General features: G+C 36.2%; 1 protein-coding gene and 3 long non-coding RNA genes across 6 annotated transcripts; 3 read left to right on the plus strand and 1 right to left on the minus strand.

Annotated features, from left to right (window-relative positions):
• The first annotated feature begins 4385 nt into the window (after positions 1-4385).
• LOC147495410 (uncharacterized) lies at positions 4386-4951 on the plus strand. Its single transcript, XR_015197619.1, has 3 exons — positions 4386-4498; positions 4613-4681; positions 4805-4951. It is a non-coding gene; the product is annotated as an uncharacterized LOC147495410 (long non-coding RNA).
• A 3084-nt stretch (positions 4952-8035) lies between these two features.
• LOC147495411 (uncharacterized) lies at positions 8036-21150 on the minus strand. 2 transcript variants are annotated; one of them, XR_015199130.1, is made up of 6 exons: positions 21088-21150; positions 20792-20860; positions 10619-10761; positions 10478-10537; positions 8512-8589; positions 8036-8285 (listed from the first exon to the last, which is right to left on the minus strand). It is a non-coding gene; the product is annotated as an uncharacterized LOC147495411 (long non-coding RNA). The 2 variants fall into 2 exon arrangements; XR_015199131.1 differs by lacking the exons at positions 10478-10537; positions 10619-10761; positions 20792-20860; positions 21088-21150 and adding an exon at positions 9262-9288 and having other exon boundaries at positions 8512-8812.
• LOC147495412 (copper-transporting ATPase PAA2, chloroplastic-like) lies at positions 11924-13179 on the plus strand. 2 transcript variants are annotated; one of them, XM_086566880.1, is made up of 4 exons: positions 11924-12394; positions 12700-12777; positions 12909-13006; positions 13101-13179. In XM_086566880.1, exons 1-4 carry the CDS (start codon positions 12277-12279, stop codon positions 13155-13157), a joined length of 351 nt encoding a protein of 116 aa, XP_086423006.1. In that variant the 5' UTR covers positions 11924-12276; the 3' UTR covers positions 13158-13179. The 2 variants fall into 2 exon arrangements, with proteins under 2 accessions (XP_086423006.1, XP_086423007.1); XM_086566881.1 differs by having other exon boundaries at positions 11925-12394; positions 13098-13120.
• LOC147495413 (uncharacterized) lies at positions 16265-17352 on the plus strand. The gene is made up of 3 exons (XR_015198205.1): positions 16265-16327; positions 16418-16468; positions 17230-17352. It is a non-coding gene; the product is annotated as an uncharacterized LOC147495413 (long non-coding RNA).
• Positions 21151-26256: the final 5106 nt, after the last annotated feature.

Consider the following 26256-nt stretch of genomic DNA (forward strand, 5'->3'; position numbering starts at 1 on the left):
TGTGACTCAAAATGGACTTGTTGCCGCTGCGAAAACCTTGACGACCAGTACCACAACAAAGCTTTAATCTCTATTAGTATAGTATATCATAATTAACATGGACCTTTAAATTAAACCAACCTTTTTCCTACCATGAAATGCCCTTAATCAAAAAATAAAATCAATTATTCAATGTTTCTAAGAAGGGCTGCTTAGTCATTGCATATTTGTCTACCATTTATACCCTCAAAATTATATAGTAATTTAAGGACGTATGTGTAAATTCAGGTTGGAAATCAACTATACGCCCCTATTCAATTGTGCGCCAGATACCCATCATTGATTGCCCACATAATTACGTTTTATGAAATTAAATTCAACATACCAAGCGTCTCTCTTCCCTTTACGGCTCCCCCTCTTTTGCAAACAGAATATCAGCCATCATTCTCTCTCTCTTCAACCAAGCCTTCAGTCAGTTCTTCCACAAATAATCGGAAGTCTCAACCAAGCCTTCAGTCAAGACAATTCAGGTAGGCCTTTCTGTTTCTTAACCTCCTTTTCCCTCGCTTTAAGATTTGATTTGATCGGCTTCTTTATTTTTGAAGAGACGGTTTAGTTTTTTTCTTTTATAGTTCTATGGTAATGGATATCTCCTCAGTGCGATTTAAGATTATTAGTTCCTTTACAGTTCTTTTAGATTATTTGAAGAGAGACGGTTAAAATTATATCCTCATTGCGATTTTCTATTCTAAAGGATGTAATGTTCTTTGAAAATTCCAGTTGTGCAACAGAACTTCAACTGGAAGCACAGGAAATTCCATCGCACTGCTGGTGGCTACAGGGTTTCTCCAAAGAAAGGTACGACGCGAATATGAAAACATTAAAGTTACTGGATTAGGTAGAGGCTTGGAGGGTGGAGGAAGCAAGAACGATAACTTGGTCCGGTGACAATCAGTGTGATGATGATTTGGAGGACGGTGACGAAGACAACTGGAAGATAGCATAATCGATTTCGAGTACTCGTGGCTAGGGGTGTGAACAGCTTGGTTTGGGTTGGGTTCGGGACTAAATCGACGTCCAAACTGCCCCTATAACCGAACAGAACCGATACTGGCCTTCTGTCGTTTTCGGGCTTTCAGGGGTGGAGGAGTGGGGCATGTAGTAGGTATGGACGTATGGTTGTTGTTAATTTGAGGAGGGAGGATGGACTGATTGGGGGTGCATCGGGGACAGGAAGTAACACTTCTCTGATGTTCCACCATGGTGTGGTGGTTCCTAGGGTTTTGCACTCTTTATGTTCTCGCTTTCAGCCCTTCTTTGGCTACTGTACTTTGTTTGTTTTCTACGTGCGTTTGCTTTTGTTTCTACCTTATTTCGACACGGGGGGATTGGATGTACTTATTTAAACCGACTTCCGAACTGCCCCTATAACCGAACCGACCCGAAATTGACCTTCTGTCGTTTTCAGGGGTGGAGGAGTGGGCCATGTTGTTGGTATGGACGTATGGTTGTTGTGGATTTGAGGAGGGAGGAGGGACTGAATGGGGTGCATCAGGGACAAGAAATGACACTTTTCTGATGTTCCACCATGGTGTGGTTGTTCCTAGGTTTTTGCACTCTTTATGTTTTCGCTTTCAGGCCTTCTTTGGCTACTGTACTCTGTTTGTTTTCTTCGTGCGTTTGCTTTTGTTCCTACCTTATTTCGACACGGGGGGATTGGTTGTACTTATTTTGGGTTTGGTCTTTCTTAGCTAATGGTCTTGGTGTTGATGTAGTGTCTACAATTATTCCACTTTACTATCTCTTACTTATCAACAAAAAACTTTTGATTAATGTATCCAGTGTACAACGCTTTTATAAAAAACATATAAATTGTCCGTGGTATAAGAAGGATATTGCATAATTGGAATTGACATGACATGGTAAATTAGCAAATGATCTTGATTGTTTATGTGCTATGACAGCATGATGGGCATATATTCTTGATTGCCCTCAATTGCTTACGAACTTTAGAGTCGCATGTGTTTTTACTTACCCATATGATCACTTATCATTTATCGTGTATTTAATATATTATGTCTTTTAATTGATAAATTTTCTCAATTTTGGAATCTACAGGGCTACTCGGTGAAGTTTAGCGGGTAACACTTAAATTAGAATTGTGCATTCATTCTTCAAAAAATCTCACTGATATAATTTAGGCTTTATAAGTCTGAAGCCTTTTATCCAATTGAACTTTAACCATCTTTGTCTCCTCTGCTTAGGTCCGCAACTCTGAGAATCTACTAGATGGCTACAACTCCTCCCCAACTTTTGATGTTCATCGAGCAGCGTTTTGAAAGAGCTGGGAGTTCCTTGATTGATGGAAAATGATAAAAAGTGCCGAAAAGGCCGAAGCGTATACAAAGGAGCTTGAAGATGTAAGTAACCTATGGACTTTACACTGCTTATAATATGTTACTAACGGTCTAAAGACATAAGTATTGAATAAATAAGTTTGGGAGAAACTTCCAAACTCATAGTTTACTTTTATTTTCTTTCCATTTTCCCTTTCTTCTTTAATTGCAAGTTAACTTGCAGTCATTGAGGAGAAGGATCATGAAATATTAATCTGTTTCAACATTTTAAAAGTAAATCTTGAAGAGATTGCAAACTTTTTAATTACCAAAATCATTGGTTCAAGACTTCAGGCCGAATATTTCATGGTTTCTATCTATCGTTTCAGAAAAAAAAAAATGGTTCAAGATGGACTTCTCCACATGTTGTTCTGTTTTGCTTGCAAGCAAGCATTTCCAGGATTTTGTGATACTTGGTGTTCATTGCAGCCACTTTGACAAAATATTTGGACAAAAATGCATGCTCATCTTCTAAGTCATTCCAACCTGTTTTTTGTTTTTATTGTGTTTATGTAGCCTGCATCAACATGTTATATAAACTCAAGCTATCTGTTCATGAAGTATTTTATATTTTATATTTATTATTGGTAACTTATTCACACAAGAAATAGCTGGATTTTGTAGTTTAACACTGTTGCAATACCAGATCTGATTTTATTCTTGCAGCTATGTAAAATGTAGAAAAAGAGACACGAGTAGGCCAAGGAGCTACTGCTTCGTGCTATTGTTAGCAACAATAATCTGTTGATGTTGAATCATCCCATATATGAGGAGAATATATCCTTCTATATATATACTTTTCATATATATGTACTTAAACAAATCATTTTTCGTAAGGTGTGAACTTGGTTTTCCCTTGACAGACTCAAACATCCACATGGTCCAGAGGTTTGCCGCTCGCATATCATCTCCATTGCTACAAAGTTGATCTGCTGATATAACCTTTGAATTTGAAGGTACAATTCATGTTCATGCATTTTTTTCATCCCATTTTTGTCTGAATTCTGACGTGTCAAACTTATTGCTATTGCTAATTATACACACTTCTTTCCTTCTCGTAGAGGTCGGTCATCCAGATCAAATTTTGTTTTGTGCAATGCTTGAACTCGGCGAGAGGTTCTTTACAAGAAAGAATTGCTATAGAGAAGCACTGCATTTTAAGTGCTTCTGTTTTACACAGACGTTACTTAAAGGTTCGCCATTTGTCATTGATTTTATTAGCTTCACCTTTTGGTTGACTCTTGCTATACTTTTGTTAAGTTCCTTGGTTGTGGCATCAGCATTGACCAAAAGCACAGAACAATGTCATTTGGGCTTAATAAGATAAAGTCACTTAAACTTGAGTTTTCGTACCTGGTAGAAGTATTAAGATTAAATGTTTGAACATAATCAATCCCATTGGTAGAAGTATTAAGATTAAATGTTTGAACATAGCAATGCTATCATTAGGTTTTGGGTACTAATCCAATGGCCATCTTGGTGAAGTATTGAAATGCGATCAGATTATTAGCGTATCTAGCAATGAGATAAGATTATGTATCTAGCAATGAGATCAGATTATTAGTGTCTATAATGGACTACTACATGGATTGAAAAACTTCATGCATTTTTCTTTTATCAAATAATCAAAAGAAGAAAAAGGAGATGGAAGGAGTACCTTGACCATTGATGGGTAGAAGCTAGCTACAGGGTGTAAGATCTGACCTCTGTAGACGAAGGCCGGCCCCGACAGGATAAAAACTGCTGCCTGATTCCTGCTTTCTTTTGTTAAAAGATCAGTTTTAGGACAACCTAAAATTATGTGACTGGAATCGATTTTTGCACAGGTGAAGTGGAGGCTACACTTCCTGTGGTAGGTATGCTACTACAATTCAGCCCTACTGGCCTTTTGACAGGTAAGTGACTATAGCCGGTACTTGCAAGTGACTATAGCCGTGTTACTTGCACTGGTGTCTCCAACTCTTCACTCAAATTCAAGCCAGTACGGGTTCTTTCATAATTGAGTAATAATCTTATGGTTTTTACCTTCCATCGGATTTGGTCCTATTGCAGGTACGGGATTATCGAAAGGCTTTATCTGACTCAGAGATATTTGTTCTTGATTATCTTTCGTGAAATCCAAGGTTTGTGGTTTTGTGACTTTTGTCAATATATGTTCTTGAGGTATTTGAACAAACATCTTCAAGAAACTGATCTTTTTTTTTTTTTTGCCCCTTTCTTTGTTGTTGTTGTATTAGGATAGTTTAAAAAGATGAATAATTCGAAAGAAAACAATTCAGGCCTAATGGGACCCAAGAATCTGCAAGGTAATATTTTTGATCTTCTACTTGATGATGTGGGTGTGTTTTGGATTGAGCTGTAAAACTAAAACTAAACCCACAGTTCTTATTTGAATTTTTTTTTGTTTGGTTTGTGGTTGATTAATAAAGGTGGTGCAAGAGTGGGATTAAACCGGAGACTTTTTGAAGGTATTCTTCAGGCTGGATCAACCATTGTCGAGAACCTCCGAACTTATAAGCAGCCTGTCTTTGTGTACATTCCTATGATGGGAGAGCTGCGTGGAGGTGCATGGGTTGTTGTGGGACAAAGAAGATCAATCCGCACCACATTGAGATGTATCTTTGAAAGGATCGCTGAAGGGAAATGTTCTTGAACCGAAGGAATGATCGAGATTAAATTCGGAAGAAGGAGCTACTAGAGTGCATGGGCGGGCTTGATCAACATTTAATCAATTTGAAAGTAAGACTTCGGATGCTATGCAAGAGCGATATCGATCCCGTGAGAAGCGCTCTTGCCGATGCACTCAGATTGCTACACGATTTGCCGAAGTTACATGATACTTCTCTCGGGATGGCCGCTAAAGGAGTAATCAAAGAAGTTGTTATTTGGAAAGATTCACGATCTTTCTTCTACAAAAGATTAAACCGAAACTTTCATAAGAGTCATTGGTCAAGATTGTTAGAAATGCAGTTGGTGATGAATTGTCTTATAGATCGTGAAGGACTTGATCAAGAAATGGTTCCTTCGTCAAAATCCACGAAGTTGAAGATGATCGCGGTTAATTGAAGCAGATTTTTTTCACCGGAGGGATGATCCCACGAATTATGCGTAATACTTGCGGGAGCCGAGGGTCCAAAAGGTATTGCTTCAGTTGTCAAGTATTGGTGAATCCACTTTGGATTTACGAGCTCTACCTCAAAGTCTCAGTGCCCTTCTAAGCAAGGTAAAGAATAGCTAGCTTAGGTTTTTGTGTTGTAGATCAAGATCTTTTTCTCATCTCTATGAACCATTACAATTATCTTCCGATTCTAATGCAGGTAGAGCCATCAAGCCGGGACCAATTGATCGAGGAGCTCCGGAAAGTACTCGGCTGATAAGTTCCTATATCCTTTTAGCCAATGGTTTGTTTGGCTATTGACATAATAAGATATTCTGTAGAGTAAGCCCATTTTTCACAGAATTAGAAATCAGCCCATATGGTCAGGATCAAAATTATTTCCATGGGAACTTTAGCAATCCTAGAGGTACAATTGTTAATTCTAGATCAGCACCTTCTTACAATGAAATGTGGAAAAAACAGAATTACAGAGCACAAGAGAGGTATCAGTATCAAGAACAATACCACTTACAGACATGAAAGTCGTCTTTGACAATCAAAGATGGTCCAACATACCAGCACTCTGTCACTTTGTTGCAAAGGTTCTTTAGTATTTTCATTGGGTTTTAGGCATGCCAATTGCTGCCTTTGTCAAAATGATCCCGTAGGATCAACATAAGCACTATTAGAACTTCGAAGTGCTTTTGATTTTTTGTAAGAGGCCTTCCCTTGCATACCGTTTACGGTGTCCCGGTTTTCAAGCAAGTAATGGTTCTCTAGGACCTGAAAATGCATGCTTGGCAAAGCAGGGTCCAAGAATTCATCGGTCGCTGAACTTTTTAATATCCAAATTTTGATTGAATTCATATGCCATTCTCAGCAGTTCTAACATAAAGAAGTGTAAAGATTCTTCACAACAACCTTTCTACTTGGTAGTTCCGAGAACTGTTTTCCCTTCCTAATAGCATTATGGACTTATTGTGATGTGTTATTCTAGATTTCTGGTTTATTGTAATTATTATGGGTTTTGCAAATGGATTAGAAGTGATTTTTATGTAAAAGTAAAACACTTGGAATATTTACAAAGGGCCACACGATCTCAATAGTTCTATGTTAGGGAAAGTACTACTTTAAAGTTTAAAGACCTGTTGTTTTGTGCCCTGGGATTATTCGAGGTGCACCATCACCGCCCGACACACAGTGGGCGTAATAAAAAATAAGAGACCTGTTGTTTCCAAAATTTACATTCGTTCCCCGGAAATTGGTATCCTTTTTAACAGGAGTTCATTTTCTTTTTGCTCGGTAACATGAGGCAATTGAACAACACGAGTGGTCAGGGCTTGAAAGATTGATGTGCACAACTGTGTCATAAAATTCCAAGGTAGAATTGAAAGGTTAACTGATAGTTTGATTACTTTGATACAGTACTCAATTGATCCACAAACTGTCAAAACGTGTCAAATTTTGATACCCTTTTTAGTCGTTTTTTCTTTAAAGTTCGATATGCAATCAAACCTCCACATAAGCGTAATGGTGAAGACAAAATCTATACAACCTTTCCAGGCCGACAACCATTAACCCTTGAAAATTGGTTACCTTGCTCCAAATTAACCTTGGTATTTGACAACTTAAGGTCGCTGGTTCAATCTTATTAATGTCCTCAATTCAAGTTATTTTGAACCTATATGGTTTCGAGTCTCATTTAAATTCGTCCTTTAACATGTTTTTATAGGACAAAATTTTAGAATATCTATTTCTATAGCTGATTCAATTTGACGCCAGAAGGCGTGCACATATGCTAGTTTCAATAACTAATCTATCAACTCTTTTTAGACCTACTATTGCGACTCACTATCTGAACAATCGTTGGTTTGCATTGAATACACACGAACACATATCTCGATGTAAATTAATGTTTACTATTATTAAGTCGGTTAAGTAGGTCAAATTAGTAGGTTTGTATATAATCATCGTCTTTATTAAATTTCTATTGGAAAAAAAAAGTTGTCTTTATTAAATAGTGAGCTTTCTATCGTGTGCGGGATGCTGCTGGTTAATACAGGGCATGTAAATATCCTTGCAAGTTCTAAGTGTTTCTGTTGACCTTGTAGTTCCTTTATTTTATACTAGCAATAATGCACGTGCTCTACACGAGTAAATATGTAGGTTCTTCTCAAACACATCAAGGAGAAAACACATCTTGAACAATTAAACTTAGCGGTCTCATGTTCCTGCAATAAGTAGCAATAATGCACGTGCTCTACAAGTGGATTCCATAGGAATGAAACTTGTTGAAGAGTATATGGACATAGTTTTTGTTTCTAAAATTATACATACTTATTGCATGCTCAAACTATATGAACTAATAGGACATCATCATGACAAACAAAAAGAATCAGATATTGAGATTTGTAAGATATTATCACTTATCAAAAATTTGTCATTTGGTTGTAGAGGCGAAGTTTATCATGAATATCAGTGACTTATGTATGCAAAACCAACCTCCTCATCCTGAATTATAAGTCACCGAATCACCAAAATCATAGTACGATTGCAGAATCATATACACATGAGAACCAAAAGGGCCGATAAGTGAGTATTAATTGCTCCCATATACATTAGCATTTGCTCTTCCATTATACTTCCTCTGAAAACCTAATATCGTTTTCATGGAATTCCGATCGCAGTATGTGAGTCGTCAATCATCCCCAGACTTCGCCCCTTTTGTTGCTGGCCCAAGCCAAGGCATTCTTAATTCCTTCAGAGTTCATCACTAAGTTGGAGTCCTTCTCCAGGTAGGTAGAGCTAGCCTTCTAAACAAAGAAAAACTTTTCGTAATCGTAATAATAAGAGAAGTGTTGAAGCAATATAATAATCATAATATATATTGTTGAAGCAAAGCAAATAACTCTAGAAGTGTAGACACAGTTTAAAACCATGACCTCAAAATGATCTAAGGCTAATGGAACCAATGGGCATAAAAAATAAGAGAAAAATAGTGTTGCTAAAACAACAAAAAATATGATAGTTTCTGCTGACCTAACTTGGGCAATATCCATTCAAAAACATGTAGTAAGCAAGATTCTCCATAACAGGCTCTCATAGCAGCAACAAATACTGTGCAACAAAAGCAACACAGATTTCCATCATAGGGCTAACCAAAATGAGTCAACGATTTAACACCAGCAATTGGAGTAGGACTTGGCAGATAATAAAAATAAAAAGAATATAATGTGACTAAAATAGGAAATCAGCTCACGGAAAGGAGTAGGAAAATTGGATCCAAGTCAGTTCCTTTGACGTGGTCAGGACTCAGGACCATTCACCTGTTCTTTAGCACCTGTATTTTCAATTTTTTTTAATACTAACCAAGCACTCCATGACCACCATAATCAGCGTAGTACAGCAAGGTTTGGTCATAAGGGTCACTATCAACAATCTAATTTCCAATAATTCGAGTAGAAGTAGTTTTATTTCCTGTAAGAGCTGGCAAAAAGTTTTGAATGGTGACTTCTTCTCTAAGTATGATCCTATAATTAATTAGGGGGGGGGGGGAGGAATATCCCCTTTGGTACTCCAACATAAACATCCTCACCGCGAGACTATGAAACCTATATGAATGAAGTCCGTCTAAATATCATCCATGTTATAGGGTAATGACTACTCATCTGGTATTGGCTATTACATAACCTTTCAATAATTTCAAGTTATAGAAGAACCATGAGAAAAAGAAAAGAAGATCAGTGTGAAAGGTACATGGTCACAAAAATTTGCAATAAAAACAAGTACCTAGATGATTAGTACTTAGAGTTGTCCTACCAAGACATTAGATATTCAACATTGGAATGTTTGCACTTGATATATTTAGCGTAAAAGGTAACAAACCAAACATCTTGAAATTCAACACACTCGAGGAAGATCAAATGACCTTTTGCTCATATCGGTGGCCACGGTTTCCATAACCAAATCCATAGTGGATCCATCAATGACCTCGTGATCATAGTGATCACTATTATTTACTAACTAATAAATTGTATTTCTTAATAATTAATTAGAAAAAATAAAACACTAATAATACATGATTAAACATAACTTGCCTAGTGTATATTAATGTAATAACATATTCTATTATAGATTATGGTGCCATTTCTTCAATTGCCAAGCTAGAAATATAGGCTTCGGCTTTTTACGTAGAGGGTAAAAAAGAATGGAACTAATATGTCTAATATAAATCAATTACCTATAGTTCCATTATTTTCTTCCTTGACTTACATGCCGAGATTTTGATATAAATTGATAAGGGGCAAACATAAGAAACCAAATCATTAAAGCTAGGGGCTTGGCCTCGCTAAGAAGCATCGATACACGCATGCCCTAAACCCTAAACCTCATATGCAGCCCAATCACCGGCCTTCCAAAATCTCAAACCATCTAACCATTAGTTTATACTAATCAAGTAATTGGTTGATATAAGAAATAGCATTTTCAGTTTTAGTCTTACATGATAAGAAATAACGTTATTATATGATAAGAAATAATGTTTCCAGTTTTTTGATTATTGGATAAAGAAAGATATGATATTTCTAATTGGATATATTATGCTATTAACACACATTCTCCACATTCACGATAACTTAAAAGACAATTACCTAACCTATTTCATTTTCACTTAAGAGTTCACTGTGCACAACATTGTCAGCAAAACCTTGTGATAATGAATCAAACCCAAAAAAAACTTGAACATGGATGAAACAGAAATAAGCTATATATTAAACATACCGAAATAAGAAAAGGTGTAGGCGTACCTTAATGAGTATGCATGTTCTGCTGCATCTCCAAGTATTATTTTAATATACAGAACACTATCCAAAGCTAATCCCCTCCTTCACCGACAACAAAAACTATTTTTTAACATCGTCGTTAAATGGGGTTGGAATAGAGGCGGAGGGCAGGAAATATGAAAACTCTTGTATTTATGTCTCGTAAGAGAAAGAGAGAAACTTACACTTGCTTCTCACTTCTCTGGTCAAGGAGAAAATGCTCATTAGTCATTACCACCAAAGGTCTGAAGTTACAAGCAACATGTATTAGCCCCTAATTATTACACAACTGAAAGGCAAGGAAAAAAAAGGTATAGAACTAAAACCTTTAGCTCGGTAGTCCTTTTGTGTTTCTTTTTGCCCTTATTCTTCAATTTCTCTTGAATTTGACCATTTCCCTCAGAGACAGTCTCGTCGGCATAAGGAGTAAAAATAGCTTTAGTTGCTTCTTTTACAACATTAGTTGTGCCTGAAAATGTTAAGGGAACCAAGAATTAATAAGTCTATATAAAGGAAATGTACGACATATGATTAAAACTACTTAATGTTATTATTCTAGGTACTGAATCAAATCAATCGGTCAAATCTATCAAATATTTGCTTGATGGTCAACTGCATATGATTTTAGTACAATCAAATTATTGAAAAAGGGGAAAAGATAAGTTTTGTTTTACCCTTCCGCTGCCTTCCTTTTGCCCATAGCACTGGAATTATTCGGATTTACAGTTTCACACAAAGGGATCAACTCACATGTCACTACACCATAATAGCCATTTTGTAACAGTGCAAATTTTCAATAGGTAACGGATATAATCAGCATCGATGCGAATGCTTATATCCGTTACTTACTACAACAAGTGTTACTTAAAATCTTGAATTAATATTTAATAATGTTTTTACGGTTATTTTGGGATATGCTAACATTTATATCCGTTAGAAAAGGAAACAAATATGCATAATAAATTGAAAAAAAAAAAAAAAAAAAAACAAATTTGGTAACGGTCACATTTCCCCTTTTTTCTTATTTTTTCGCTAACAATTAGAAAATTAGAAAAGGAATTATAATCTAGCCTCTTTTTTTTTAGACGGGCAGAAACAAAAAACCACTCTCTCTCTCTCAAGAACCCTAGTTTCTATTCGTGATCTTCTACGATTTCTCATTCTCGACTTAACCAAGTCAATCTCTTCATAGATTCTTGATTTAAAAGGTTAGTTTTTGGTCGACTCTCTCTCTCTCTACTCTTGGTTGTTTGTATAACTTATGGATGTAGTCCCAATTTCCAGTGATTATAGAATTTGTCTCTGTAAACACATAATGCTCCGCTTTGCCACATACACGCTAAACGCAGACTTCATTAGGATATGTTTTTCGTGAGGGTCAGCGTCGCTATCTGAGAGGGCATTCTCTGTCATCGTTATTTCATTCTTGGTGATGAAAAAATAGTTGTAGAGATTAAGATTTATATAGTTCCTCGCTTTGCAAATAATGCGATAGTGACCGATGATTTCGAGCATCCGCAACTCCAATGTCTTGTTTTATTGATGGTCTCCTTTGTTCTCCTGTGTTTGGTTATGGTTTGCTTCCCCTTTACTTGGAGACCCGAGTTTTGAGTTAGGGCCTTAGCTGGTATCTTTGATATTGTTCGACGATTTAAACTTAATGCAAGCTTAAGTCAGAATTTATAAAAGCAATATGTTTGTTTGCAAATTGCAAACGTGGCATACTTTATTTGGTTAAATAGGAAATCAATCATTTACTCTCTAAGGAAGCCCATATGCATCCACACTCATTACAAACTGAAGCCTTAAAATCAATTATCCACCCCCTTCTTCCTCTACCTAACAATTGGGAGATCAGATAGTTTTTGTTTATTTTCTTCTTCTTCTTTCTATTAGCTATTTTAATATGAAGTTCTTATTTTCATTTATATCACTAATAAATGTGTAATTTTTTGATGCATGCGAGGTTCATAATGTTGGAGAAATGCTGTTGAGTGTAAAGAGTAGGAACCGGGTTGCGTTTGCTTGGACTTTGGTTGCTTTGTGTTGTGGTTCTCATGGTTCACATATTTTGCATTCTCTTGGTATTCATATTGCCCACGGTATGAATTTCTTACTTTTTATCTGTTTATAGTGTAGTACTTGAAATGAAACAATGCCTAAGAATTTAATCTAATGCACATCGAGCTCAAAATGTTAAATGTTGAAAAAGATGCATCTTGAAGAAAAAATTGTTGAAGTACTTGATATGTAATAACATCATGTTTATCACAAGTTATGGAACTAATTGGAAAGAACACGACTTTTATCTTTAATTACTTCGGTTAGTTATCCAATCTTTGATATGGAAGAATTGTAGGTTTTGTAAATGTGTTCTGATGTCTGCTTATTTGATTTGTTGGTGTAGGATCATTTTTCGATATATTGCATAACTCTTATGTGAAAGGTGGTCTTGCTTTGGGAGCTCTGTTGGGCCCAGGCCGAGGTTAGTTTTGGTGTGCTAATTAATTTACTAGTTACAGTTTTTCAACAAGACTGGATTTAGGTGCTGAAATTTGAAAGTAACTGTGCTTAGATTGAGTCATTGACAGTTTTTGGTGGTTTCATTTGCTGCAGACTTGCTTTTTGATGGTCTGTTAGCATTTGGCAAGGGTTCACCAAATATGAACTCTCTTGTGGGATTTGGATCTATTGCTGCATTTCTTATAAGTGCGGTAAGGTTTGCTGAAAAGTAGACTGTTTCTTATATAAATAGTTTTTTTGAGTGATTTGGTTTATCTGTTCCTTATAAGTTGTCTCTCCTAGTAGGTGTCATTGCTAAACCCCGGCTTGGATGGGATGCATCATTCTTCGATGAACCGGTGACTTTTTATAATCTTAATCTTTTAAACTCCCCGACCGTTTCTTAATGTACTCATGTACTTGTTTGCATGCCCAATCTTAGTTAATCAACAAGAGTAACCTTAGAAGTATGAAAGTATTAGAGGCATGTTTTTTTTCTTAGTTTCCATGGTCCACTCTTTGTGATATAAAACACCTATAGAAATCTAGATATCGAAGCTTTCTTGATCGGGCAATCGTAGATGAGACAATCGCTTTTGTTCTTCAAGATATGTTATAGGAAGAGTGCATTACTAATATGCATCATATTATTAATCGATTGAACTCGTTCATCGCTAATTTCACTACATTGTAATACGTTCTCCTTGCTAATCCTTGCCAATCGTGATACTTAACTTGTAGGTCCGATCTCGCCCGACTTAGATTTGAAGTAGTTACACTAAAATATATTGATAGGGAAAAGGTTTTGTTGAATATCACGAACAATATCAAAATATGTTCAAAACAATGAGACCGAAAAACTTTTTTGCAGCTCCCAAATGGACAAATTGTCAACTACTCATGGCAATATTATGTATGAAAAAGATGAACAAAGTGTATCCCTTGAATATAGTTCTCAAGATAAGCCGTGGTTTTTTAGTATGCAGTCATGCTTCTTGGTTTTGTTCTTCTTGGACGCTTCTCTTGAAGAAAAAAGCGAGACTTAGTGCTTCTAGTGACATGAATGAACTCTTAGTAAGTGCAACTATTTTTCAGACTTTAATTAATAGCATTCTAATAAAAATATAGATTTCTCTATGTCCGAAGTTTCGAACTAACTCTGAATTTTCTGCAGTCACTAGTATCTTCTCAATCACGATTAGTGATTACCTCGGTTGAAGGTGACCTATCTGGCGATATCATGTACTTTCGGTTCGATTCAATCTGCATAGAAGTTCCCTATCGATGATGTAATGCTACGGAGATTCAGTCTTAGTTTTACCCTCGGGAAACCATTCCCTGTAGATGTGAGCCATTTAAGCAAGCTTTTACATTTCCTATGAGCTACGACCATTTCTTCGTTGACGGCTGACTTGCTTATGTGTACTATAACCGCCTTTTGACTACCGACTTCGGGGAAAGGTTATGGCAGCAGAGGTGTTGTTGATGAGTCTATGCTTACGGGAGAATCTCTTCCTGTGTATAAAGAAAAGGGCTTTGCAGTTTCAGCTGGAACAGTAAAATTGGGTATGCTTGCGTAAGCTTAGAGCTATCTGACTTATTAAAGGTTCAAAACGTTAGTCAAGTATAAAGTGGAATCTGGGTTTAAAATGATGTTTTCGTAGGATCTTTGGGTGAAATATACCATGGTGCTCTGATTATCTAACTCTAGGTTCTAAACCGACATATTGCTTAAGGTGATGCTAAGTCGACTACGTGGAAAGAGTGCTAGAGTTAAGTGCAAATTTTGAAAGTCATTATCTGTTCTTACACATATTCACCTGCCATATTACAGCTGAGCGGGTGCAATCTGCAATTCAGAACTTAAGAGAGGAGTTCGGGGAGCAGCGTGTGTGGGTACTTAGCTTTTTCTCTTTTTGTTTTTTTCGTTTCATATTATCATTCTAATGTAGTTGGGCCTGTGCTATTGTCATGAGTACCATTTTTTATCGTAGGGTACTACCTGTGATGTTAAAGAAGGGAAGGATGTGAAGGCACTAGTTGCTTTTGCACACGACAAGCTCAAACATATCGATATATGGGTATGTTAGTTAGAACTGTTTTCTCCTACAGTCCTATCTTACTGATGATATTAGTATAAAATGAATACTGTTTTCTACCCTGCTACACAGCTATTAGTTATAAGCTGCAGCCATAGTGAACCTGATATGTTTGTTTGTTTGTTTCTTTGTCTGGTTAGTTTGGGGGGTGGGGAGAGAGGGAGGGTCACTGAGGGGATTAATAGAAGATGAAAATTGTGCCTCGGTTAGAATTTGTCAAATCAGCTCCTCGGTAGTCGAGATAGAATGAAGCCTCAAACAAAGACATCGAAACTTGACTATCGTGTGAATGTGTTTTGCAGCCAACTAGTGAAGACTCAAAGTCATCGACCGATTTGAAATTTCACTAAAATTGGCTGCATCACACTTAAGTCATTATGTGGTTAGATAAAACAAGCTTAAGTCCGATTACAAGGCAGTTTATGGTTGAAATTATCTTGTGGATATAGGTCTCATCCGGTTGTCTTTTTGGGTATTGTAGTCTTAAGCGACCATACTTATTATAGTCCGACCGGTTATGTCCTATTTAAATGCCGTAAGTTAAAACTTTTTCAACTGACAATTAAGTTGTCTATTCAACTTATATCGCTCTTTCATATTGGGGCTCGGTGTTTTGTGATCTCAACTTTTTGCCTCACTTCCATTTTTCACTGCACTTTGGGAAAGGATGCATCAATAACGCAGATCAAATGCATACAACTATTGAGGCCATTGGCGTAAACTTCGATGAAGATCTTATGTGAGTTTCGTGGAGAATTTTCTTCCGGATGTATTTCTTTTCTCGAAGTTATTGGTCTTCTTTTCGTGATGCTCAAAGTAATCATCATCATCATATGTGATGTCTAACCAATAAATTATTGGAACATGACATGGAATATGACAAAGGTAGTAAAAAGTTAAAACCATTGGAAATATTTATCTCTTGATTCACCCTCTTCAATCATTTATTGTTTCAAGTAATTTTCTTGTGTAGTGAAGTTGTTACCACGAATACCCTTGGCTTGATGATATGTTGTCGCGAGGTGAATATATATCGCGGTTATCCGTCGCTTAGTGAATTTGTAAGTTCCACCAAAGTCCGGACTGGTTTATGGGTGATAATGATCTCGCAGTAATAAATATGATGTTGAACCAAAGATAGGGTGGTCATGTTTTCAACATGGATGGAGTCGGGTTCGATGGAAGACCGACTTCTAGGTATCATGTGTTTCTGCCCCTTTTATATTCTTCCTTTGCATATTGTAATCTTTAAAACTTTTGACTGATGAGACTAGCATCAAGATTATTTAGCTCACGTAGTGTCCTAAATGTTTTTACGATTTTTATGATTTTAAGAGGTAAAATCAGGTTCGTTTTTGCCTTATTTTGTTTTCCAGGTTCGCTGCTTATGGAGCGACAAAGCGCAGTGTGGTGCATCTAACAAAGTCATTACAAGTCTGTATTAAGCCTTAGTAGGGGTTTCTCCTCTCCTCTTTCTGAGCTCTAGTAAAGTTTGATGGAACAATTTGTCTAATTATTCCCCAGGCTGAATTAAAGATGCAGGATGTGAAAAAAGTTGTCGTTCACAACTTGTCTGTAAGTTCTTTTCTTTGTGACTTTTTTCATATCTTTTAGCACGAAATTATTACTTCATAATTTGCCTGGAAAAATTAAGTATTGCTTGTTAACATCTTGGAAATATTCAACTATGGGTAATGTTATCAATAATTTTCTTTTTAGTTATTGAATAAGAGAAGAAGAAAGTTTGGAGAAGAAGAGAGAAAAGAATATATGGCTTTAATAGGTTTTAACCTTCTCTCACACATCTATATATAAGAAACTAGTAAGGGTTTACATAATAAAAAAAATCCTAAAAAATCCGGTTAAATGTAAAGTCATATTTAGTTATTGAATAAGAGAAGGAGAGAGAAAAGACTACATGGCTTTAATTGGTTTTGGCCTTCTCCCACACGTCTATATATAAGAAAGTAGGAGGGTTTACTAACATCCTAAAAAGTTCAGGTAAGGGCCTCTGAAGTCAGAACCCCCAATGGACCGTCCACAAGCAACGAATCGCCTCGACCCTTTTAGATGCCCTCCGCAAATGTGCCCTAGGATTCTAACACTATGAAACAAACTCTAATGTTGGTTCATTTCTCTAACCAATCGACTATAGCAACTTTGAACCATGGTGATCCTGTATGGTTGTTTTTCTCCTTACCGTTTTGTGTCCCTTGTATTTATTAATTGGGCATCCTGACTGCCTGATATTTACACCCCCCACCAACACATGCACACACTGAAAAGCAAGGACGAGATAGATTAGATTCTGATGCATTGTAATTTGATGATGGCAGCTCACCTGCTTGGTGCTGCCTAATAGATACAGTTCTTTAATGAAGCCAAAATCGATATGGAATGTTGATGATACACTATGCTCAATGTTGGAACATTTACTTTGCAGTTGGAGCCAATAGACGAAGTTTCATTATTCGATTCTTTTACCATCTCGGTATTAGGAGAGGATACAAAAAACCACAATCTAATTAATTTTGGCGTAAAACAAAGAGATCCTTAAAATAGAAGAAGAATACTATACGATCTAGTAAACTATAGTGAGCCAAGAGTAGATTTAGTGATTCTTTGCATAAGGTGCACATGGCAGCGATAATTTCTCAAATGAATTTGCCTAAGTGATCAACGCTACCAATACATTAATATCTAGTTGATGTTTTATTAATAGATAGTTTTTTTCGCAGAATTTTAATGCATTTCAGATCTCTAAAATGTTCTCGATTTGCGGGCCTTTGGCCGCAAAGATCAAAGACTGTTGATTGCCTTAAGTTTGTCCATAGTTTGCGAGTCGCTTTCTTCTTGCCGGGATCTTAAAGGTGAGTGCATTTTCTATGTCTTAGATTAAATAGTCACCAGGACGCCACACCAGCCGGTGAGATAGCATCGAGAGTCGCTTATGATGGACCGTAGTATCTTATTGCTTTCCGAGCCACGCTTTTATAAGCAAAAATGACCTCATCAGTGGTCTTTTTCAAGATATTGCTTTCAACTATTATTGAGCTACCAAAGGCACCATTCAAATCGAGAGTAATGCTGCTTTCGGTGACAATAATGAGATTATAGGTCATAATCCCAAAGCAAAAAAATTGGTCGGCATAAGTAGGTGTCTACTTGTAACCCTTTGTGTGGTTCATGAATAAACCTTTATTAATTTGTATCCTTAACATAATCTTGACTTATTTCTTTCACTTGCAGTCAAAATTGGACGGCCCGCTACCGGGTAACTAAGCAATTTGATCCGAGACAAAGCAGCCGATCTCTTCTCTTCCGTGTTTTATCTTTGTCTAATACTATCCGCTTAGTTAACTTCTATGACATTTTTTACCAAGATTCTATCCTAATGCCTTTGTCAAAAACATTTTACTAGAGCTAGTAAAGTCACAAAACCATTGTGGGTCAGCTTGAAGTGATTTGTATGGGCTTAAAGTATGCCTTCGGCCCATAGAAATTAGTTGTTCTTATCCATAAGCTTTATTCAAATAGTGGTCTAATAGCTGAGGAAGTGCTACTGCAAGAGCTGACATTAGCCCACCACACTAACCTACTCATAGTTTCTTCAGTTCTCACAACCCGATGAAAAGTTTCTTAAGAAATTTTGTAATGTTTCTCTCACTTTTTTCAGTTCTTGCCAGGCTTTGTCAAATAAGTGGTGATATCGTGGGAGAAGTTATGGGAATTGCAAATGTGCACCACTGAAACTGATGGGGGAACACTTGAGAGAGCAATAACAGCGAAAGCAAAGGATTCGACCAATACAATGGGATATTCTATGACGGCATATTAGACATCCCAAAATTAGGTTAGGTGAAGTCATTTCTATATAAGTTTGATTTGGATTGGTGTCTATATTTTTATACTAATTAATGTTTAATTGATTAGTGGTTTTGTTTTTTTGTTATTATATGTTGATTAAGTTTGTGGAATGTGATATCTCTATAAGATGGAATATTCATATGTGCTAGAGTTAGATGTGCAAGGTGAATTTTTTTAGACATTTTGATCTGCAAAATATAATAAATATATTTTTTTTTTACTAACAAAACTTTAGTAACAGATATATTCGTTACAAACATCGATATAAATAGCAAGTGGCACATATATTACTAACGAATATATCCCTTACAAATATCGATATAAATAGTAAGTTGCACATCTATTACTAACGGATATATCCGTTACACTAATCGATATTAATAGCAAGTGGCACATCTATTACTAACGAATATATCCCTTACAAATATCGATATAAATAGTAAGTTGCACATCTATTACTAACGGATATATCCGTTACACTAATCGATATTAATAGCAAGTGGCACATCTATTACTAACGGATATATCCGTGACATATAAAAATTGATTTCCCGCTAAAAAGTAACTAAAGAAGCCAAACGCTACTAACACTTACATCCGTTAGAAATGAATAGATTTAACAATTGGCTATCCGTTACAAAGAATTATAGTAACGGATATAAGTGTTACTAAGATTACTTTAAGTAACGCTTATATCCGTTACTAAATTTAGCCTAAGGATCAGAATAATCGTGAGCTAACAGATATAAGCGTTAGTAAAAATATAAGTAACGGATATAGCTGTTACAAAATGGCTATTATGGTGTAGTGTGTTCTTTACCGAAACAAAAAATCAACTCACTTCGCTATTCGTCTCTACTTTTACATTGGTTTCAACTTTCAAGTGTGCTAATTGTGGGCAGAATCCTCTCCAACATATAAGCAAATGTTGTACAAATGTAAGTTCAATGATTCATAATCTGCTTTTACCGAAGCCCAACTTGTTGAGGCCTTAAGGGACGTAAAATTGGGAAACACTCGACAAATGATAGTGCGACAAATGCCGGGTCACCCGAGTGCACTCGAAAGTAAATGAGTCACAACTAATGTTGTTCATTGCTTAGAAAACCTTGGGCATTTCAGATATTTGAAGGATATTTGTGCTAGCACTCAAATTAGCTCTTCCGATGGCCCTTAATCAAGTTTTGTTAATTGTGGGTTTATAACCTAAATTTCATTTGATTCACCTCTTGCAATATCTAAACATTATCAATCGTGATATGCATCATAAAACTTAAAGGACAATGCAAACGAAAAAAAAAAAGGGTCAATCCACACATACTGCACATTTGCTCTAAAAATTGCAAAATAGTATAAGAGCATTAAGCAATAATTTTACATTATTTTTTTCGTTTCCTTCCAAACTTAGCATCATCAGTACTGAAAGACTATCTGGGTAAAAAGAGCAGGGGAATTATATGAAGTCAAATACAAACACATTTTCACAACTTCTAGCTAAATGATAGGTAGGATACAAAAATGTTCTAGTACCCGCGAGAAAGAGTGCAAGCCCTCTCAGGTGTAATGTATAAGATATCAGACCGACCACTCTCCGCAATTGAGTAGACGGTGGAATCTCTCCGAGTTCTTCGAAGGTATTCAGCATTTCAGCATTTATCCCCCATTGTTTTAAACTCATGACCTAATAATCGAAGAGATAATTCTCGACAGATGAATTTTTTTGGTAAATGCTAACAACATGCACCACTACCTCCAAAACGACGAGCCATGACAACTTTCAAAAATGTGAGGGGAGATTTGAGGGCTCATGTTAATCCATAATGCTAAAGAAAAATATAATAGTGCTAATTATAGTCTCAGATGATATAAAACAACATTAACTAACATTGACTGGATTGAAGGAAAACCTAATGATAAAAAGCTCCATAAACACCATTAGGAAAACTGAGAATGCATGATAATCTTTAGAGGCATTTCATCAAACAATATGTAACTAAAAAAAAAACTGAAACACTAATTAAAATCACATACCTTAAGAAGAGAAGATTACACATCGCCTAAAAATCAGAGAACTGTGAGGATTCTCTTGACATTAGAAACCTGAAACAACAAAGTAATAAATAAGATAATAGAACTGACCGACGATGGAATTGAAGCATTTTTCAACTTTCCATGCAGTCCAAAGCTTTTTTCTCTTTTTCTACGAATTTACAAATTGAAGAAATCAATTCAATGTTTCAATTACCAGAGTTATCAAAATTTAACTTAAACAAAAAGCTGAAAATAATGTCATCAAACCACACTATCAACAATCTAACAGGGAACACCTTTTGGTGAGAGAGGATGGAGAAAAGCGGTAATCGAATTGGTTAAAAAACAAAGTGAAGGCTCTTTGGTGAGGATGTTTGTTAGCTTAATTTAAGAACCTTTGGCTGGCGTAGATCACGACCGAGTCTTTCTTTTCTCGAGGTCCCATTCAAGCTTTCAAGAAAAAGAAGAGAATGAGAAATACTTAGACTTGTAGATCGTGACAAAACGAATGGATTAGATCCACCATCGTGAGCTATGTAGCTAAGTTTCTGAATTGTTTGTTGAGGCCATCGTAGCTATGTAGCTAAGTTTCTGAATTGTTTGTTGAGGTTAAGAGACCGGAGGTTAAGTGATTAGAGGTTTTTTTTAATTTAAGAGACAGAGAAGAGAAGGCTATTGATCCCAAGTATTTCAAGAGAGGCAAGAGATAATACGATTTTTTTTTTTACCTACTGCTTGCAAAAAAAAGATGGGATAATGTGAGAGATTGAGAGGGAGACGAAAAGGGAAAGGATTAGTGTATTTATGGTAATTTAAGTCTTAATTAATGACTAATAAATATAGGCGTACAATTCATATAGTTATATAGTGCGTGTATTTGGTTTTCAACCTGAATTTACACAAAACTCCTTTGTGATGGTGTTATAATTTAAGGGTATAAATGGAAATAAAAGTTGATATGACAGAATAGTCCTTTTTAAAGGCATTGAATATTTTATTTTAATATCTAATCAAGGGTATTTAGTGGTAGATAAAAGGTTGGTCTAATTTAAAAGGTCAGGTTAATTATGATGTACTTTACTAATAGAGATATAAACTTTTTATTTTCCTTTTTGTTTAAGGGTCGTCATATATACAACATTGGCTTTAGGGCACCACACACTAAACACAAGACAAATGAGTCATAGAATTTTGAATGAAAGGAATTTATATTAATTGAAGTCAAAACACAAATTTTTATATGAAATTTAACAATATTCAAAATCAAAGCAAAAAATATTTATAAAATTTATTACCAACAATGATTTTTTTTTCTTATTATTTGTTTCAAAAAATTATTAAATTATAGAAAATATCAAAATTTGGAGGAACCCAACAACAAATGAATCACGTATTAAGTTACGAATTAAAAAAAAAATGGGTTAACATGTATTAACCCCAAAGTACACAAAAAAAAATATAGGTTAACCGTCGACTGTATTTTTTGTGTGTGTACTTAGGGGGGAACCCTAATTTCCCCATCTAGTGAGGGGAAAATCCTAATTGGCTCCTCTAGTGGGGGGTGGGTGGTAGGGGTGGGAATTTGGCCCTAACAACCCTAACCCGGCCCTGACCGACCCGACCCTAAGCCCTATAAAGCCCTCACAGAGTTTAGGGCGTGGCTAGAGCTAAGGTTCTAAAATATAGGCCCGACCCTAACCAAGCCCTAACCGGCCTTGTTTCACACTTTCACTATAAATACACATACCATAATTGTCCAACTCTTTGTTAAATATTTTCAATTAAAATAACATCATCCTTTGTAAATTTATCACTTACACCCAAGTGGTACTTCCAATAACTTGTCTTATATAACAAAACTTTCAACTTAAGCGTGCCATGAAGAACAATGAGCACTATCCAAATAAAAAATAAGACTTTATTCCTTTGATCATCAAGTCAAAGTCCAGAACTTATTATTATCAATTTCTTTTCCCACTTACTTCTTATAAATTATATTTTTATTCACATCCAAGCCAAGTCTAGAACTAAAAATTTTCTTCCACACCATTAAAGCGAAATACAGAGCAGACATTTGTAACATAGAAACCAAAAAACAACCTTTGTTAGAAAAATGACATTTGTAATCTCAACTATTTCTCCATCACTTGTTCAAAAACCAATATTTTCATTTCCACGTACAAAGCTTGAATCACTTTTAAATTAGAATAAAGGTAATATTATATTTGTTTGAATCTATTATGGAAACAGTTTATGATATTATAAACAATTTAACAACTTTCCTGGCTCTTAACCAAAGCTATTTTGTTTATTCTTTATATCTATTACTTCTTCCTTTAAAATGATAATATAATTATTTGTCTATGTATTTCAATGTTAAATGTAATTTTAGTGAGGTTTGAGTACAAAGAAGAACAAATTCCAAACTCTCGATGTACTTCAGTTCATTAGATTGTGGATGTGCATTTTAAATTGTTGGACTTATCCAAGATTATTACTAGATTGGTGGGACTTTCGAGTCATTGATCATCAGACATTTTGTAATATAAATGAGTTTTAACACCGATGTAGTAAAAGAATAAAATATATAGGCCCGCCCTAAAGCCTTTTAAAGAGGGCTTTAGAAATAGGTCGTGGCTTAAGATTTAGACTTGTGACCCAAATTCTAATCCAATCTCTATGCCGACTTTTTTAGATCGGGCAAATCTCGACCTTTAATATCTGAAAGACTTTAAATGTTTAGGGCCGGGCTAGCCCGACCCGGCCCATTACCCACCCCTAGTGGGTGGGTGGTGTAATACTAGTTAACCCAAAAAATTGTTCTCAACTTTATCAGTGTTAAAGTCAAAACAAAACATTTTGATAAAATTTATCAAACATTTGAAGATACCCATTTATTCAATTTTATGGAAGATGGCTAAAATTATAATTCTATCAACGTTTGAAAATGCTCATATATTCAATTCAACGTAACATAAAAATCAAAACCTATCAAAATTAAACAATTTCTTTTATGTAAAGTTAGAAATCTCAAGTGGTGCCTATTCAATTTTCAAATAGTGTCTATTTGGAATTTAGAGTACGTTTGGTTTTGTTTTGAGTGTAGACAACCCTCAGTAAAAATAGGTAGTGCCTTTATGAAAACCCTTGTTTAATGAGTTGTAATTCATTATAATAGAAGTTTGTGTTCTGCTCTGCATTTACTGTGTTGTATGGTGAAATTTGTCTATTTTTCATTTTTATGCCTTGCATGTTCCAGTAAATTCGTGATTTTGTTTTCGCCTAGAAGCTTAAAGTTTAAGATCACTGGAAATCGACTTCGGTACAGGCAAATTTCATTGGTGCTTCACAATGTGAAATATATTTGATATCTCTTGGGAGAATCTCCAACCATGATGTCATCAAATGAAGCCATGAACAAATTATATTTTTTTTTTCCTTTTTTTTAAAAAAAAATTATTTAATATAAAGTTTTATGTCAAATTAAAAGTATATAAGTATATGTAATTATGTATGTATGATCTTTTGTTTTCTTCCAACCAAAATGTCAATGTAAGAAATTAAAACAAACAAAACAATTTACACAAGGTCATCAATAGGCGCCAACCAACATTTTGACATATGAGCTTATAAACCGTATCTGGATTATGGAGTTTGGTTGGAGGTACACTTCGAAGTTAAACCTTGTGTGTCATTGTGGTTACTGGATAGAGACCCTAAGTTTTGAGGTGTATTCATTTTTTTTTTCGATAATAATGAGGTGCGTATTCATTGTGCCCAACTATTGGATGTTGGAAATAACCAAAAAAAAAAAACTATTGGATGTTGGCAGATGTTTCATTTATTCTTTCATGGGGATAATGAAAATTCGGGTGTATGGGAATGTTATATAATGCATCATTAAAAAGGCAAGTTCCGAACAGGCAAACACTACCCTACTCATAATTTCATATGCTGACAAACACACCATGTTACTGCTTACTGTATATTGCCATATTGGCATACTTTTATCCTAAGTAACACATCTTCTTATATCATTTGCTTAATCTTTTTTTTCGGTAACTTATTATTTGCTTAATCAAAAAGAACAAAAGTTAATAATCTAAAAGAATTCAGACACAAACTAAAAGTCCACGACACAATATTGTAACATTGTTATCATTTTGGCGGGCATGGGGTTAGCTAGTTGTGTAAAGGAGCGTTTTGGTCTTCTCCTAATTACAACTAGGAAGAACGGGAAAGGTTAGGATTTTGGATATGACCGAGGTCGCCAGTGAGCTTAACCGCCTTCACGATCTTCTCTCGCTTTTCCTTTTTCTCGGGAGAGAAGAATCGTCCGACGAAGTTCCAAAGGGTGGTATTTATAGAGTTTTGAGAGAGGAGATCCTTCCGACACGCGGTATTCTTTGTACAAAATGTAGGGGGAGATCGCGGATGAGTGTTGAATCGATCTCGCTTATGATTGGGGTAGATGCGGTAGTCCCTATTTCCTGGTGTTGAGATTACCACTAAGATTTTGGCAATCATTACCCCAAAGCGGGACGGTTTTCTATTCGCCGCTCAGATTTGGCGGCGTTTCGTGACGTTCGGCCGAGACATCTCCGCTCGCGACCACCTACTCGAGCCGCCGCAGGTCGGTCTTGAGGTCGATATCTTCGATTCATCTTATGCTCCACGCGAGTGCGATGCCCTATGATGATCGATATCGCCTACTTTACACCCACTCCGAAAGGAGGGCGTTGGTGTGAAACGCTACCCGAGAGAAAATAGTCCGACGAAAGAGCGGGTGGAGCGCGGAGCTTAACAAGAGGGATGAACCGACCGGGTAGAGCCCACTTTGAATGTTGTGGCCTCGTGAATTGGCGGAAAAGGTAGTTTTAACTTACGCACGCGATGTAATCGAAGCAGCTTGAAGCGAAACGCGCCGCCGCTATGCATGCTGAATCACCGAAAGCGATGCTGCTTTTGGAACACGCGGTGCGGGCTATAAAGAGGTCGTGAATGATTACACCTTGGTAACCGAACGGGCGGTTTATACAAAATCAGATTTGGAATACGAAAAAGTTACTTCGCGTTTCTTCTTCCGCAAAAACGCCAGCCTGGGTTTCCCAGCGAAAGCTCCCGCCGCTGTCTTATCTTCCCATTTCCATTTGCTTTCTTCTCTCGTCCGCTCCTGTTGTTTTAAGTAAGTAGGTTATTGTAAGGCTATGGGTTTAGAACCGAATATTTGATAGAAAAGGGGTTGTTAGAATGTCCGATTCTCGATGATACTCGGCCTGAGGAGGTCCGAGAGATATCTTTGAGTCAGGAGAGTACGAGGATGAAGAATCGCAAGTTGTCGGGCGCTGGGGGTTGAAGTTAGAAGAAGAAGATAGGATAGGGCGGGGTAATGCCCGATCTCGGTCGAGATGACGCGGGCCAAGACGCCGTCGAGGGGAGAGGTCGGCATCGCTTTATGTGCCCCC

The sequence above is a fragment of the Coptis chinensis genome, chromosome 6, assembly GCF_015680905.1.
Source record: "Coptis chinensis isolate HL-2020 chromosome 6, ASM1568090v1, whole genome shotgun sequence".
In the NCBI taxonomy this organism is placed as follows: domain Eukaryota; kingdom Viridiplantae; phylum Streptophyta; class Magnoliopsida; order Ranunculales; family Ranunculaceae; genus Coptis; species Coptis chinensis.